The sequence below is a fragment of the Myotis daubentonii genome, chromosome 9 (genome assembly GCF_963259705.1).
Source record: "Myotis daubentonii chromosome 9, mMyoDau2.1, whole genome shotgun sequence".
Lineage (NCBI taxonomy): Eukaryota > Metazoa > Chordata > Mammalia > Chiroptera > Vespertilionidae > Myotis > Myotis daubentonii.
In genome coordinates this window covers 45,328,382-45,346,528 of record NC_081848.1, presented here as the reverse complement: position 1 = coordinate 45,346,528, position 18,147 = coordinate 45,328,382, and the positions used below count along the sequence as shown (strand labels likewise).

The window sequence follows — 18,147 nt, the reverse complement described above, 5'->3', positions numbered from 1 at the left end:
CTATTTTATTACATAGGATTTATGATTCTCCTTTGACAATTTTTAACATCTATTTTTTATGTGAGCGAGAAAGAGAGAGAGAGAGAATAACATGAAAGCACAGAGTGAAAAATGCAGTCACAATCTACAGTATACTAGACACTTGGAAGAAGGGAAGAGTATTGGAGGTTTTTGCTATTTTTATGATCCTTTTTTGAAGGTAGACCTCAATTGACAGCAACATACAGTCTCATGGTTGGAAGACCAAGAACAATTTGAGGTTTTTGCAGCAGCTAAAAAGTGTCAGAAGAACAACTATAAAAGAGAGATCCAGAGGGAGAAATCCCAAGTTGCACATAAGAACTCTGGTCAAATCTCTGAACTAGACATACTGGAGATAGATGACAAGCAGCCCAATTAGGGTTAATGGGACTGATCACCCATTTTAGCTCCTGCAAAAATGCAGTGGAGAATATAGAATCTGAGTTCAATCAAGTTAACATACTGAAACTCAATAAACAAACAAACAAACAAACAAACATATTCTTTAGAAAATGAAACAGAATCCCGAGTCTCTATACCTCTTTCACAATTTCCCTGAGGGAGTTTTAGATGCAATCTAAAATTATTCAACATACAAAAAAGTAAAGGACGTGGCCCATATTCAATAGAAAAGGCGATCAATGGAGTCCAACTCTGAAATAAGCCAGATGTTGTATTTAGTAAACAAAGACTTCATAGCAGCTATTATTTCTGGGGTGAAAGATGTAGAAGAAAATATACTTATAATCATCACCAAATTGTCAGAAATCAAATAGAAATAGTTTTTGTTTTTAATTCAAATACTAAAACTACAATCAGTCAGAAAACAAATACAGGTTTGGATTATAAAATATTTGGAATCACAACATAAAGACTAACTAGAATTAAAAGTAGATTAATAGAAATTATCCAATTTGAAAATTATGGACATGTCCTCAATAATCTGTAAGAAATATCAAAGTCATAACAAAGACTTAAGCCATAGCACAACTAGAAAAATACAGCAATAATAAAACATAAAGGTTGCATGGAGATGAATTTAGACCCGCTAACACTGTCTACTAATGCCATGTTCATCATACATGAAGGGAGACTGATAAGGAATGAGACTGAAGGAGAACACAAGTGTATTCCAGCTAGTGGTCCAGATACTGAAAACAGCCCAGAGGCCATATGCAGTTAGAACTGGCCACAGAGACTGTGGTCCAGATCAGGTTCTGATGAACAGCAAGATCAGATATAGATATTGTATCAGCGTAGATCTCATTTAATATCTACCCCTGTTTTATGACACCAGCATGATCCAAACCAGGGGTAGGATCATTTTCTATTTTCTACTCCTCTGAAGGGCACACATCCATTGCACAGGACACTAACACAGCTTATACATTTCTGTGATCAGGAGAGAAATATTTATTATATCATGCAGGACTCTTAAATAGGTACTTTACATTGAATGACAGTTTCATACAACAATCTTAAGAGTTGGGTACAGTTTAAAAATTACAATTTGTGTTTTATAAAAAGAAACAAAAATGTATTCATTACTACACACCATGTAAGAGAAGATATTTAAAATCAAACACTCTGAACATAAATTTTGTACTCTGGGTACATATATAACATTTGTTTTTGTTTTTTTCTCAACTGCCTGATGACACTGCTGTATGCTGTGCAACAAACAGGCATGCACTCAAATACTCCTTAGTTTTTGGTGGGTGGGGTGATTATGGATTATCCTAAGGTCATGCATGGTTTCAGACAGATTTTGCCATACCTCTCAAAATCATTGATAAAGGAAAATATGGAGAAATATCAGGGCAGAGATGTTACACCAATATTGCTCTGTCTTTAAGAGGGATTCCATGTCTGTCACTGAGAATACAGAATAGGGTAACTGGGTAAATAAGATTCTCTTCTAACTTAATCCAGAAAGAGTTGCAAATCCCAAGAACAGGAAAATGTTCTAAAGAAGAGAGACAACAAGGAAGAGAAGGTTTGAATGTAGAGATCAGCTCAGGTGAAGGAGACGAGCCCCAGGACAAGGTTCACTACACAGAAGTGAGTGAGGGAGGGAGAATGTTCAGGAGCTCGGTGGGCACAGAGTCATGGGAGCTGGGCAGTTCCAAGGATTGAAATAGGGATAAACAGTCTGAGAAAAGTGACATTTAGAGAACTTGTAGATGAGTGACCCATGGTTCGTGACATTAAAAAATGAGACAGTGTTTGCTTCATAGTCTAGGAAAATGCCAACTCGGCGGGGAGGAACAGCCATAGAAAGAGTCAAGACCTTGGGATCAGAGGTGGAAGCGTCCTCAAAGGCATTGTACTCACATTCATTCTGTAACCTTACAACCCAGTAGCCATTTTCAGGTCTGAATCTGGAGTAAGCATTTGGATAATTTGTGCCTCGTCTAACACTAAATTTTTTATTACAGGAACGTTTTCTACAGTATACCCCCAGGATCCAGGCAGTCTTCTTGGACACATCTATTTCCCAGTAGTGTTTTCCTGATGAGAAATATTGGGAGCCTAAGACACCATAATTATAATACTTTATAGGCCAAATTGGCACAGATGCCAACTGTCTGTGATCCTCTGAAAGGTTGAGATTCAAATTTAAGTTGAATGGGTTAAATGTCATGTCCACTGCAGAGAGAAAAAAAAAAAAGATGATTAGCTACAGATACAGGTGTTGGTTTATCTGATTACTTGTAGAGGGAACTTGGAAGCTGACTAGGAAGAACTTGTATTGATGATTGGACAAGTGGGGTAAAGCTCTGGAGTAATCCTAATATATAAAAACCCTGGGTCGTAACGACCAGTAATGACTGAGGCTCGACCAACCGGAAGTCAGTCCTGCAGTCTGCTGCAGGCATGGTGCCCCAGTACTGCCTGCTGAGGGGGCTGTGAATCAGGGACAGAGAGAGGCCTGAAGAGCGAAGCAGGGACTGATCCATTGCCTATGTGTCAGCTTATGATCAGCACTTGCCTCTCTTTCTCTCCTAGTCTGTCCAGCAGCCTTGCCTCCATTTCTCTCCAAGCCTCCACCAGGGCTGCTGATCAGCCCCAGCTTTCTGATCAGGCCCCATTGATAGGCTCGGAGATGCTGACTGGCATAGAAACTGACCAATCAGAACCAAATCTGGATGAAATCTGAGGAACCAATGGCTGCCTAGGAGGTGGAGCTTTTGACACTGACTGGCATAGAAACTGACCAATCAGAACCAAATTGGCCAGCAGGGGAGGGCAGTTGGGGCGATATCAGGCAGGCAGAGGCAGTTAAAGGTGATCAGGCAGGCAGGCAGGCAGGCAGGTGAACGGTTAGGAGCCAGTGGTCCCAGATTGTGAGAGTGATCGAGCCTAAACTGGCAGTCGGACATCCCCCAAGGGATACCCCATTGGAAAGGGTGCAGGCTGGGCTGAGGGAAACCCCCCCCCCCCCGCCCCCTGTGCACAAATTTCGTGCACCAGGCTACTAGTGTATTATACATACATATTGGGAAGTGAGGGAAACACCTAGGGCTAAGATCATCAGATCTCATTGAAACCACAAACTTCTGAAAGGGGATCAGAACACAGTGATTTGAAGACCTAGTAACTTCTTACCCCAGTAGCGCTGGACATGTGTTAGCTCTGAAAAGATAAAATATTTAATAATGTTGATTAGAAGCAAATGATTAAACACTGATAGCTTGTCTCTAGAGTAGGGGAAGGGGAGAAGACTGTGAGGCTAAGAGAATGAACCAGAATCTAGCCATTCTCCCTTAACCACATCTCCATCAGCAACATCCCTTCTCTGAACACCCTCCTTTTTATCCTCATGTGAGACTATACCAGCCCCTGACCCACACCCCAGTTTAGTCCCTGACACCATAAACATCCTACATCCACACTCCTGCCCTGGCTCTCCTCACCTTTAAACATGTGCAGCATTCCACTCAGATCTGGAGCATGGAATCCATGCTTCAGTTTTTTGGAAATAGTTTTTGGCTTCTTCAATGTCCACACCTCACTCCTAGGGATGACAAAAAAAAATGTTGATCCTACATCTTATACCTTTTTGTCCTTCTAATACCACTTTCTTCCTCTCCTTTCATGCCATTAATGCACTTGAACCTGCTTCTCTAAGAAGCCTGAGGAGGGGAGAAGGAAGTCTCCTACTTCTAGAGCCAGAAAAAATGTGCTCATGTCTACTTTCCCAGTTACCCTCTGTTTGACCTTGGGAAAGTCTTCACCTTAAAGCAGTGGTTCTCAACCTTCTGGCTCTTTAAATACAGATCCTCATGTTGTGACCCAACCATAGAATTATTTTCATTGCTACTTCATAACTGTAATGTTGCTACTGTTATGAATCGTAATGTAAATATCTGATATGCAGGATAGTCTTAGGCGACCCCTGTGAAAGGGTCGTTCGACTGCCAAAGAGGTCGCAACCCACAGGTTGAGAACCACTGCCTTAAAGTAAGAGTTTCTTCTTCTAAAAAATATAATACATATATTATATGCCCTTGATACCTCATGGGAAGAATAGGAATTAGATGAAGTAATGTATAAGAAAAGCCTTTGCTACCTCTAAAATGGTATATAATATTTGTCATTTCCACATCACAATGAGTCTCCCATAGAAGGGCCCCAGATGTGGGTTCCAGGCAGATCAGGAGTGAGGCTGCAGATCCTGAATGGGATACAGGTCTCCTTTTGGAAAGTCTTTGAGCCTGTGCCCTAGTCTAAAGCCTGAACTCCAGTGGTGTGGCCCACAAATAACATTGAGATTGCAGGTATTCTGGGAAAAGTTAAAAACACTTGGCAAAGGAAAAGTTGTCTACTGGGCAAAAATGGTTAGACTCTCATGTGTTTGTAAAGAACTTGAAGCTGCCAGATGAATTGGCGTCTTCAGACACAAAGGCTACACTTTCCTATTTAAGCTTTTAAAGTGTGTGGATAAGAGACATTAATTATTGGCACAAAGGTCAAAGCCACAAACCACAAGGCTAAGGTCTGTTTTTGGAATTCGAAAGAGAACCTTGTAGAATGGCCTGGTCTCCTCTATTCCTATTAAGCAAAGTAAATATAAAGGTGCTGCTCCATAACCTATTTTAGAGCTCGATAAGGCCCTGCATATGATAAAGACAAGCATCTATGAAATACAGGAACCAGAGCAAGGACAGAGAATGAGTTGAATGTAGTAATAAGAGTCCGATAGTGAAGTCCCTTATCCCTCTTATCCTTACTGGCTCTAATTGTGAATTTCAACCATTTAATTCACTACCATAGAATCTGGTTCATTCTCAATAAATATGGGACACTTAAATTCTCAGTAATTTAAAATAATACTACATCTAATTTTCTTGCTTTGGGAGAGTTTTCATTCTGGTTGATGACCAAATAACTCTCATGACCACAAACCTTTCTTCATAAAAGCACCACTCCTGGTCACCCATACGCACCATTTCATGATTCCACTCGTATCCTAGGGAGAAGAAAAAAAAAGATGAATCAAGGAGTGTAAATATTAGAGCAAGATTAATGAAAGAAAGGATAGAAAAATGATAGAAAAATAAAGTTATTTGAAAATATCAACAAAATTGACTAACCTTTAATTAGACATTCCAAGAATAAAAAGAGGAGGAAAATTACTAAAATAAGGAATTAAAAAGGAGACATTACTATTGACTTTATAGAAATTAAATATTATAAAGGTTAGGGACTATTGTATGCCAATAACCTAGATAACCTAGATTAAATGTACAAGTTCTTAGGAACACAGAAGTTACCAATACTGATTCAGGGAGAAACAGAAAATCTGAATAGACCTGAAACATGTAGAGATTGGATTGGAAAATCTGATAGATCAGAAACATGTAGAGATTGGATTGAAAAATATGAATAGACATGAAACATGTAGAAATTGGAGTGGATTTCCAGGAAAGAAAAATCCAATCCCAGATGGCTTTAATGGAGAATTCTACTAAAAGTTTAAAGAAGAAATACAGTGGGGCCTTGACTTACGAGTGTCCCGACTAACGAGTTTTTTGATATAGGAGCCGTCTCTTGGCCGATTTTTTGCTTTGAGTTTCGAGCTAAAATTCGGGTTACGAGCCAGCTTCAGATACCCCACCGCTAGTTGGCGCAGCGAACGTCACAGTGGACGCCACAACATCAGCCCAGCATCACGTGTCTCACTCGTTCACTTCTTGATTTGACATATGAGTAATTTGAGTCACGAGCTCCGTCAAGGAACGAATTAAACTCTTAAGTCAAGGCCCCACTGTATTACAAATAATTCATAAATTATTCTCAAAAAATAGAAGAGGAGGGACACTTCCCAACTCACTCTATGAGGCCAGTACTATTCTGATGCTAAAACCAGACAAAGACATCACATGAAAGGTAAACTATAGGCCAATATCCTTTATGAATATAGAAACAAACTGTTAAACAAATTAGAAGATTGAATCCAGAAAAATAGAAAAGATTATATATCATGGTCAAGTTTTTTTTTTTATTCCAGAGATGCAAAATTGGTTGAATATAAAAGCAATCAGTATAAAACATCATATTAATGGAACAAAAGATAAAAAACACATAGCCATTTTAAAAGACAGGAAAAAAATCATTTGCCAAAATCCAAGGCCTTTCATGATAAAAACAAAACAGTAATAACAATAAACTAGGAATAGAAGGGGACTTCCTCAGCCTGATAAAGGCACCTAAGACAAACCCACAGCGAGCAAACATCATACTGAATGACGAAAATGAAAAACTGAGTTCTTTCCCCCCTGAGATCAGGAACAAAATGGGATGTCTGCTGTCACTACTTGTGTTAACATGGTACTAAAGATTCCAATAGAGTCTATTAGACAAGGAAGGAAGTAAAAAGCAGCTATATTGGAAAGGAAGTAAAATTCTCTTTATTAGAAGAATGCATGATGTTATGTACAAAAAACCTCTTCCAGTTTTTTTTTTTATTATTATTTTAACTCACACACAGGTGTTGTTGATTCCAAACTTTACATATCTAATCATTGTCTATTGTGTCTCATCATGTACCCAGAATCATACATTCCATAACAAAGAAGAAGCATAGCAGCAACTCAGAATATCTAAAACAGAATCTGTATTCACCAAACCATATTGTTTTCTTTCTTATGCCCTCTTGTCAAAATGGTAGCAATACACATTCAGTCCCTTTCACAAATACTAAAACATCTTACCAATCCGTCATTTCCATATCCTTAACTTACTTTGGTTGTCTGCATTTCCACATCATTACCACTATGGATTGATTTGTTTTTGAACAATATGTATCAATATATAGGGTGTCCCCAAAATGTATACATACTTTGAATAATTATTAATTATTCAATGGGTTAAATCTGAAAAGAAAGAAACATCAATTGAGCTATCAGAAAAAAAGTGTGTATACATTTTTGGGGACTTCCTGTATTTGGCCTTACTCTTAATGCCACCAGCCAGGTTTACAACCAAAGGAATGTTTTGTTCTCTGTATTAGCAGAGAGTTAAAAAAAAAAAAATGTGTCCAGAGAGACATTACTTTATTCACAGATGCATCTGACAGATCAAATCCTGGCCTTTTTGTGTTTCATGATTCTCTTTTCTTCCCTATCTGTTGACTTTATTCTCAGGTGCTCTACAAGGTCAAAGGAACCTTTAGTATCAACACCAGGATTAGAGCCCACTGGCACAGATGAGAAGGCAATTTAGACTGTGTTTTAAGAATCTCAGATTGTGTCACCCTTTTTACCTGCAGCAGCTCCATGGCTGACCATTCACTGCGACGCTCCAGATCTGAGATGAGCTCTTTTAGCAACTGGCTCTGCTGAACCAGTTCATTCTCAGCCTTAGCTAAGTCATGCAGGGTCTTCATCTCCTCTTCCTCCAATTTCTGCAGTTCTCTTTGCTCTTCACTGTCCAGGATGCTTCTAAGCTGATTAAATTCTGTGTGTATCCTTTGTTTCTCAGCCTGTATCAGATTCTGCAAGGGGAAACAAGAGGGAGAAGTAATGAGTCTCTCAGCCTGAGAGCCTACTGTGAAAGGGATTAGGAGACAGAAAAAAAAAAAAAATTAGGTAAGTCTAACCAGGAAAGGAGTAGAAACAGGGTAGCAATTTTGGGGAAAGCTGTTTTTCCTTTTTAGTACAAACCAAAAAGGCCTCAGACTCTCTTATTTAGGGCAACCCTGGAACAAATGTGAAACTGGAGTGAGGTTTAGGTGGTAGACAGCTGTCCTGGACACTCATGCCTTCCCACACTCTCACATTTGAACCTTGAATCTTGTCTTCCTTCCCCTGGAGGTGTCAGGGCCTCACTGGAGGACAGGAATGGAAGACAGAGTCCTTCAGCCTTCCTCACCATTGAGACTGTTTTAAACTCAATTCCAAATATCTGTGTGTACAACTTGTAATTGTAATATATTTACTTGTAACATCTACTCTCCTGCCCTCACCCCCAACAGAGACAGGACAAGGAAGAAAACTAATCAAATGTCTTCTGGACTCATTCAATGTCAGGGAATGAAGAGAAAAGGGCTTCCTTGTGATTGGAGTGGAAGTTCCCATCAAGATTCCTAAGTCAGAAATTCCCCAGGAAGAGTCTCCTCCTACCTTCCAGGAAGTTCTCTCTTCTCTGATGTCACTGCCCAACTTCTCAGCTTCCTGACGCTCCTTCCTTAGCCTGTCCAGAGAGGCCTGGAGCTTTTCCTGTGAGAGAGAGGAATCATGCCAGAGTCAAGCCATGGTCTTTCTTAGCACCTGGAAAGAAAATAAATGAGGAATAAATAAGGCTGATCTCAGAAGAGACTGGGTTACTGATTAGAATCTGGTGATTGTAATCTATGACCTGGGAGAAAATCTGAGGAGGTGAATGTTTTCTTTATTCCTGGGGGATGAAAGTCACTACCTCCTCACCAAGAGTAGCCTGATTTTTCTTTCTTTATAGAGTAAACATTGATTCTATTATGGCCAAGGAAAGTCCTATCCTCTTATTAAAACTCTTTCTACATCCCATCCCCAATGTTTAACAGCAACCATCCTGCTGGAAGGAGCAATGAGAGCTAAACTTGTGAAAGAAATTCTCCAGCCACATGACGAAGGAGAAAAGAGGAAAACCTTTTACTCTTGGCCAAAGTCTGTACTTAGGCTCATCCTTTATGTAAATGGAAGGAATGCACAGTGGTGTCCCTCAGGCTTGGGAAGCCAAGCATACGGTAAGAGACACACGGAAGGAAAGTACAGGAGTCAGTACTAAGATGTGTGGTGAGTAAAGAAGGATGGAAAGGTGAGATTTCCCAGCACGTGCTATCTTTCACCTCATCTCCTTCCATCCTGGGCCTTACCTGGCATTCCTTGACTACCTCCTCCATGAGGAATATCTGATGACCACAGTGCTCCCGGGACCACTCACAGAGCTGACAAATAGCCTTCCTATCCTCTTTACAAAAGAGTCGGAGTCTCTCTCCATGGCTCAAACAGAGATCTTTCTTCTGCCCTTCCTCTGGGCTTAACTTGACCTCTTTGACCCTCTCCACTATGTTGGCTAGATGCTGATTAAGCCATAGGTTTCCAAATGAGTATCTGACACCACACACAGGACAGCTGCTTTCCCCTCCTGGGCTGATCTCTGACGCCTTGTTGTCAGTGATGCAGGCTTGGCAGAAGCTGTGGCCACAGGTTAGACTCAGGGGTTCTGTCAAAAGTTCCAGGCAGATGGCACAAGTCACCTTCTCCTTCATGTTCACCAGGAATTTTAAAGCCATGGCAGCTGCTCCCCTGGTTTCTTCCCGAGGGTCTTCTTGTTTAAAGATTCCTAGATGGATGGGCAGATTGAAAGGATATGGTATAAGAATGGCACAAGTAAAAGGGATGCTAACTGTGCACACTTTAAAGATTGGCCAAGGCTGAAAAACTGAAAGACATAAAAAGAGAGGGAAAAAGTGAATTCAGTGACTTGTGTAAGCCACCAAGGCCTCAGAGCTTTTGCTTTTCTTTCAGCCTGAAATGATCCTCCCTTGACATTTGCATGACTTCCTCATACTTCACTGAACTCCCTTCTTGCATGTCTAATATGACTAACTTTTCTACAGCACAACCACCAAATGATGTTTTACATTTGGTGTATTATTTGACATCTTTTTCTTATTACCACTATATAATATATGATATCCTTCCTTAAATATCCTATTCCTAACGTGTAATCCACACAGGGACCAGGCACTTTGTCTAGGAATAGAATGCTAGATAAATATATATAAAGAACCTCATTTCTCCATAGGTGATTAGATTTTTTTTTAAATCAGTGTTTTATCTTTTCTTTCCTTTAATTAGCAGTTCACTGAAAGGTGAGCTTTGGGACCACAGAAATGGTTTCCAGTCTGTCCCACACAAAGCCCTCTCTTATTTACTCCCCGGTGACACTGATAGAAACAGCAGGGACCACTGTGGGGAAGTAATCTTATGACTAACAATTATTAACCAGTTACAATTACACATCACTTTGACCTATTTATTCCTCATTAAAAATCCTTAAAAAATAAGAATACTCACTTTTTTTCTGATCTGTACATGGAATCAATTGACTTACAGAGATTATTCAATTTAGTAAGTGAATTGGAGTGAATATAATGTCCACGGGGTCCCCTTTCAAGGTCTGGTAGGTATGATAAACACTACCACACATAATTACACATTTTGGGGAAATTAAATAGGAGATCATCAAAAAATCACCTCTGAATAAGTAAGGATTAGGCTGAAAGATAAAAGATGAGAAGGGAATATGGAATGGTAAAGAGGAAAAATATTTTAGGGAGAAGAATATCCTATTGATGGAGGACACAGCATCTTCTACTAATTTTAGAACACCACTGTGGCTGGTGCGCAGAGAGCTGCTAGGCCTTTTGTAATAGAGGGGCCTTAAATGGTCTAGAAATGTGACACTTCCTAAATGATATAAAAGTGACAGTCTCCTGTTTACAAAAGACCTGTCATGGGGGGTATAAAGTACTTGCTAGATCTCTGTACAAACCCTCATTAGAGCTCACCGGAGGCAGTCATGCCAACGTGCTGTGTCTCCTATCTTATAGGCCTTTGCTAAGCTAAGTAAACCTGGCTGGTTATGTCCTGTTGTCACATGAGTAGGAATGGCAAACCAAACCTGAAAGTATAGCTGGTGGTCAATCAGAAGACATGCCACAGAGCAGTAGTATGGTGACACTGACTCTTACAGCCTGGACTAAATATGGATTAAATATGTAAGGTGAGGGGGGAAGACCTCAGTGGCTATGAATGTCTTGATATGTCTTCTAATGGACTGAAATTGTGTCCCTGCCTGTGTGAATGTAGCCTTATTTTGCATTGAGTTTTTTGCAGATGTAATCAAGTTAAGATGAGGTCATACTGGAAGAGGGTAGGCTCTAAATCCAATGACCAGAGTTAATATAAGAAGAAGAAAGGGTCACAGACACATAAGAAAGAAGGCCATGTAACAATAGTGGCGGAAGTTGGAGTAATACAGAATCAAGGCAGGGACTGTTGAGATGGCTGGAAACCACCAGAAACTAAGAGAGAGACAGGGGACAGATTCTCCTCAGAGGTTCCTAGAGAAATCAACTCTACCACTACTTTGACTTTGGACGTCTGTCGTCCTGAACTGTGAAAGAATAAATCCCTGTTGTTTTAACCCATCTAATTTGTGGTAATTTGTTACAGCAGCATTAGGTTATTAATATAGTTGAAAGGATTTGATGGTGAAAGATCTGAGGTATGTAACAAACTATAAATCTTCCCCTTCTTGCTCTAAAAAGAAAGGATGGGGATATAATGAAAGCTGTATAGAGATACCTGTAGGCCTAGGAATCTGCCCACATCTCTAATGATTCATGAAGTGAACCTGATGAGGAATAAGACTTCCATGAACGGGGGTTGATAGGAGCAATCCAGCCAATGGTACAGATACTAAAAATTGTCTAAAGTCCATATACTATTAGCCCCTTTCTGTGGTGGCAATTGATTAGATCAGGCTCTGGTGACTAACAAAAACAGGGGTTTACATAAAATGATAATTTCTACCCGTGCTTACAATGGAAGATCTGAGCCAACCACAGGTGTGCACTTCTCTGTTATCTTTTATTCTGTTCAATATCCAACCGATGCTGAGAAACACCAAGAACCTACGGAGGAGAAAGGAACAGAGCATGCTTTCTCCCACAGGGTTGTGGACCTCACATCAGAGTGGGACTACAAGGCGTTGATGTCAAAACACCTGCCATCATAATGATCACAGAAAGGGAAAGGTACAGAGAAGGCAGAGCCCCGCACATGGGCGGGCAGTGACTCCACCAATGTTTAAGAGTGACCCAAGAGCTGAGCGGCAGCCAGGGAGTTAGAGAAAGGACCACAAGTTGCATCTGCCTGATGGAACTGTCAGGTCAGCTGGTTACCCTAAGTGTCAGACATCTGTATCCCACAATTGAGTATTCTCTTCACACCTGGACTTATAATAAGGCAAAATCTATGCCTCTCTGCAGGTTAGATAATAAAATGAAAGTGTCTCCTTGGAAGTGAAGTACAAAAAGGATTTCCTTTGAAGTTTTCAGACAATATCCTAGATCAGCCGTGGGCAAACTACGGCCCACGGGCCGGATGCGGCCCGTTTGAAATGAATAAAACTAAAAAAAAAAAAGACCATACCCTTTTATGTAATGATGTTTACTTTGAATTTATATTAGTTCACACAAACACTCCATCCATGCTTTTGTTCTGGCCCTCTGGTCCAGTTTAAGAACCCATTGTGGCCCTCAAGTCAAAAAGTTTGCCCACCCCTGTCCTAGATACTTCCCTTGGTGTCCTGGGTCATGAGCTGGCAATGGGGAAAGTCGGACCTGTTTTTGGTATCCAGAGACCTGGTGAATTCAGAAACACTGCAACTGCCCCCTCCCCATTCATCTAGGCTAGGAGTCTCTAATTCAGCCACCCCTTAGAGTCCAAGGCTAAATTTCCTCCACATTAATGACCCTTCTCCCCGAGAGCTCTAGCAAAGTTTTCAGCATGTCACTAGAAATCCTTCACCTTAATTCAACATTTTAAAACATTACCCCATAATCATAGTCATTCTAGTGGCATCACTTAATATCTAGTGGCATCTAGTAGCTGCTTTGACATCAGCTCCTTCTTTTTTTATTTAAATCCTCACCTGAGGATTTGTTCATTGATTGAGAGAAAGAAGGAGAGAGAGAGAGGGAGAGAGAGAAAAAGAGAGAGAGAGAGATATCAGTTGCTTCCTGTATGCACCCCAAGTGGGCATCAAACCCGCAACTCAGGTATGTGTCCTGACTGGGAATAGACCCCTCGATCTTTTGTTGTACAGCACAACGCTCCAACCAACTGAGCCACACCAGCCAGGGCTAGTTACTTTCTTGTATATCACATCAAATATTTATAATTTGTTATGATCTCTCCCCAAATAGAATGTAAGCTCTTATATGTATTTAACATATTTTGCATGTTGAATGGATATTCATTGCACTTTTTCACAGCAGCAGCCTGCTTTCATTCATATGAATAAATTTAAAAAACAAATAAGTACATCTATTTTATCTCATGTGTTAAGCCTTGTTCTTGACCCTGGGAGACAATATCTGGGCAGAAATGGACCCTCTCCAGGGTAAGCATAGATTCCCAGGAAGGCAGTAACAGTTACTTCTGAAAAGTGAGAGTATAGGATAGAATGGGCATGTGTCAGAAAATATGTGACATGTCAATGGTGTGCAAATTATTCCCTAATGACCTTAGGATGACACATAATCGGTGTCGGAGCAAACTTTTTATTTTTTAAATATATATATTTGATAGCATTACAGATGTCTTCTATTCCCCTTCTCCCCCCTTAAACTTCTTAGCAAGACCATTGAAACTTTGGTCTCCTGGGCAATAGTCAACCCCTATTAATAAGCTCTGAACAAAGAAAAACAGTAAGCAGCAGAGGTAACAATCAACACAAAGGTGTGTCTAAGAGCTCTAAGGCAGGTGAGGACACCAGTCAGGGTCAATGAACTACTGAAGTAAGAGCAAGCAGGTCCATTCAGGGAAGTGCAAGCAGAGCCCTGAGACTGAAGCTCAGGAGGACACAGGAGAAAAGACGGCCTCAGAGGCAGGCAGCAGACCAATCATTAGCCTGCTGTCTTCAGACTGGCCAGCAGCTGAAGATGTGTCAGGAAGGCCACAGACAGCCCCTCGGTGTTGCAGGAGGGGCCTGAAAGAATCAGGTTCAATATTACCCCTGGCCATGTCCCCAAGACTCCATTCTATCTGATGCCCCATACTAGGAGCTTGGGCTTTTGCACATTTGTAAAACAGGGACCTCTTTTACACATGGAGTGGAGTAGAAGAGACTTTCTGTTGAGAGAGAGAGGGAGAGGGAGAGAGAGAGAGAGAGAGAGAGAGAGAGAGAGAGAGAGAGAGAGAGAGAGATTACAGTTCCCTTCAGCAAAATAGGTAATCAAAACTATAGAACAGGAAGAAGATGGGGATGAACTCAGCCTGGAAAAATAAGGGTCCCTCCAGGAAGCAAACAAGGCCTTCTGCCTCTTCAATACTCCTTTCTCTCAAGCTGTCCCTCTCCAGACGCTGCCCTGTGTCTGCACTCAGAGTAGGAAGCCTGCAGCTGGCTTTTCTTCCCTTCAGAGCACATCTGTGCCACAAAATACCTCACCTAACTTCACCTAGTACCGTTCTCTGCAAGTCTCCCACGCTGGGCCTGCCATGAACCTCCCCACACACCTTCAGGTCCCAGCGGAGATGTCTTGACTCCTGGTGTAAGTGGTGAGGAAAAGACGGGGCAGTTCTGGTCAGGGTTCATTCTCCAACCAGGGGCTCAGTCTGCATGAAGTCGTTCCTCCTGAGGAACTGGCTGAGAAGTGAAAGTGAAATTCTCGGGGCTGGCAGGAAAAGGAAAGGGGACGGAGCTGCTGAGCCAAATGGTGGCAGTCCTTCAGGGCGACTGCAGAGAGTAATGCTTTAACCCCGTGTTTGTAGAAGGTGGGGTGGGGAGGGAAGATTTGCCCCTGGGGACTTTTGGCAAAGTCGGAAAGTTTTGGTTGTCATGACTACGGGGAAGGCTACTGCCATCTAGTGGGTAGAAGTCAGGGATACAGCTAACCATTCTATAATGCACAGGGCAGCTCCCACAACAAAGACGTATCCAGGCCAACCTCCTACCAAATGTACTATGTGTTCAAAATAGAAAATGATGGTCACTTTTGGATACTCACCTTAGGGTATTAGGAGTTCCTCTGGTGGATTACTTGCGACTGAGTTATATTCTGGGAGGCAGAAATGGCTAGAATGAAGGATACGCAATTCGTTGTAATCAGCAACTGGTTCCATGAGATTGTACTTGCAGCTCCAGGTAAACAAGAGATACCACAAGAAATGTGCAAGGGTCACACCATGGAGACTCGTTTTTATGGGCAGAGGGAGAACTGAAATTATCCGGAGGATGATAACAACCACTACAGGCGTAAAGTGGCAGCTTTTGTTACCAAGTAAAGGTGTTTATTCCCTTGTAGACATCAAAGCCCAATCAATCACAAACAGGAGTTTGCAGCAAAGAAAGTAAAGGTTTATTTTGAAGGAAATGACACCAAACCCAGAGTCCCAGGTGAGCTATTGCCCTGAGACCTGGCTCCCTGATGTCCAGGTGATGGGTTATATAGGTGGAAAATCATTAATTATGGCAACTGAGGGAGTTGGGGTTGTGGGTTCTGCTGGCTGGTCAGGGCCAAGGTGGGGAGGAGTTGAGCACTGTATCAGGTCTTAATGTCAGCCATAGCGTCCGTCATCCTGTCTGGTGTCATGAGGGTGTGGTCGGTGGGGTGGTTCCTCTTTGCTGGGTCTGGAACTGAAACACAACTAAAGTCTAGTTTGACTGAAACTCTGTGGTCAATAGATTTGAGACTTTGTTCAAAGATTTTTTTAAAAAAATATTTTATTGATTTTTACAGAGAGGAAGGGAGAGGGATAGAGAGCTAGAAACATCGATGAGAGAGAAACATCGATCAGCTGCCTCCTGCACACTTCCCACTGGGGATGTGCCCGCAACCAAGGCACACACCCTTGACCGGAATCAAACCTGGGACCCTTGAGTCCACAGGCCGACACTCTATCCACTGAGCCAAACCGGTTCTGGCCCAAAGATTTTTTGATGCTGACAAGAACCTCATTGTCCTGAAGACTTAATAACTAAGGGAATGGACATGCAAGGGAGATGGTGAGTCAGGGTGCTAAATGGGGCCGGTTTAAACCATAAGGAAAGGAGAAAAGGTCATATTAAAGAAATAACATTTCTGCTTCACTTTCCTAGATCCCTCTGGTTTATTCCCATTATTCCCCATAGCCCAACACTCTCCCAAAGCTGAACCAAGCCATGGCAAGGATGTAGAGCAACTGAAGTCAGATGTAAAATGGTACTATCATTTTAGGAAATAGTTTGGCAGCTTCAAAAACCTTACCCATATACCTACCATACAGCCCAGCTATTTTGTTGCTAGGCAATTAGACAAGAAATGAGAGCATGTGTTTACTGTTTGAGTTTTACAAGAAATGTTCACAACAGCGATATATGTAGTAGCCAAAAGCTGGAAACCACCCACATTTGCATCCACAGGTAAATGGGTGTTTACATACAAAATAATTGTATTGATATAAAGACCCTTTGATACAATAGAATACTACATGGCAATAATAATGGAATTGGCTCTTGAGAATACAAGCAACAATCTGGAGCATGACAGAAACCAGACAATAAAACTGAATGATTCTATTTATATAAACCTTTAGACTCTAAAGTGGTTCTCAACCTTCCTAATGTGGCGACCCTTTAATACAGTTCCTCATGTTGTGGTGACCCCAACCATAAAATTATTTTCGTTGCTACTTCATAACTGTAATGTTGCTACTGTTATGAATCGTAATGTAAATATCTGATATGCAGGATGTATTTTCATTGTTCGCGACCCACAGGTTGAGAACCGCTGCAGAATGCACACTGTGACAAAGCAGCCAGTGGTTGCTAGGGGATGGGGGTGAGGTGGGCAGAGACGGGAGAGATTACAAAGGGGCAGGAGGAAGCATTTGAAGAAGGTGGATATCTTGATGGCGATGTTTCACAAGTCAAAACATCAAATTGTAGACTTTACACTTGATCTTAGCCAAAAGGCCGAGAAGCGATAAATTGTAGACTTTAAATACGTGCAATATACATGTCAATTATATCACAATAAAAATGTTTAAAAAGCCATTCACTCCAAAATGTTTTCAAAAGTAGAATAGAATGTAAATGCCAGCTCTAGCAAGAACAGGCTTGTTGAAAAATGTTAGGATTAAGTATACCACTTGCCTAAGACTCCGGCAACAGCATTGCCCTCACTCAGTCTTTTCCTTATGAACTTTAGGCTACAGGATGGAATAAAGAGCCCAGAAAAAATCTGAGATCCTGGATCTTCTGGAATGAGGAAGAGGAGTTGCTTAAGGTTCCAGGCCATGAGGCCACTTGGCATCCACCAAAATCTGCATTTTCCTTCCCTGGAAATTTGCTTGTACATGCTTGCATGTGGCTAGACATCTTACAATCTTTTTTTTTGTAGTTCAGTGGGGCGACATGGCTATTCTCAGGAACAGAAAGTTATGAGCAGAATTTATGAATTCCACATAAGAACTAAGGATTTAAGAAGCAAACTGCTCTGTTTTCTTTGCCCTTCTGCTGTCTTGATGTTGATGGCAATACTGTCTTCGGGGATGGCAGAGCCACAGATGGAGCTTGCCCCATGCAACTCATGTGTCATAGTGCCACTCACCCCCTAGTTACATTCATGTTTTTTACATAAACAATAAATTTATTTGATCCATTTTATTTTTGGATTTAGTTTCCATAACAGTTTAGCCTACTGCATCACGCCAAAAATGTCAAGGCTAGGAGGCCCCTGCCCAGACACCCTCCCCCTGCCCCGCCCCGCCCGAGAAAGCCAGGGCTGCAAACTCATTCTAATTTCTCCCCACATCTCACCTACAGCATCCCAGCAAGCACTTTGATTTTCCTATTATCTAAGGTCAT

At 41.4% G+C, this 18,147-nt stretch overlaps 1 protein-coding gene across 5 annotated transcripts; it reads right to left on the bottom strand.

The window, feature by feature from the left end:
• Nucleotides 1–557: 557 nt before the first annotated feature.
• On the bottom strand, nt 558–15,065 carry TRIM34 (tripartite motif containing 34). Of its 5 annotated transcripts, XM_059708725.1 has the most exons (9): nt 14,817–15,064; nt 12,108–12,208; nt 9,380–9,849; nt 8,649–8,744; nt 7,790–8,020; nt 5,472–5,494; nt 3,939–4,039; nt 3,631–3,657; nt 558–2,670 (listed from the first exon to the last, which is right to left on the bottom strand). In XM_059708725.1, the coding sequence occupies exons 3-9, from the start codon at nt 9,797–9,799 to the stop codon at nt 2,105–2,107; spliced, it is 1,464 nt and encodes a 487-aa protein (XP_059564708.1). In that variant the 5' UTR covers nt 9,800–9,849; nt 12,108–12,208; nt 14,817–15,064; the 3' UTR covers nt 558–2,104. The 5 variants fall into 5 exon arrangements, 4 of the variants coding, with proteins under 4 accessions (XP_059564708.1, XP_059564705.1, XP_059564706.1 ...); XM_059708722.1 differs by lacking the exon at nt 12,108–12,208 and having other exon boundaries at nt 9,380–9,948; XM_059708723.1 differs by lacking the exons at nt 12,108–12,208; nt 14,817–15,064 and adding an exon at nt 14,766–14,788.
• Between the last annotated feature and the right edge of the window lie 3,082 nt (nt 15,066–18,147).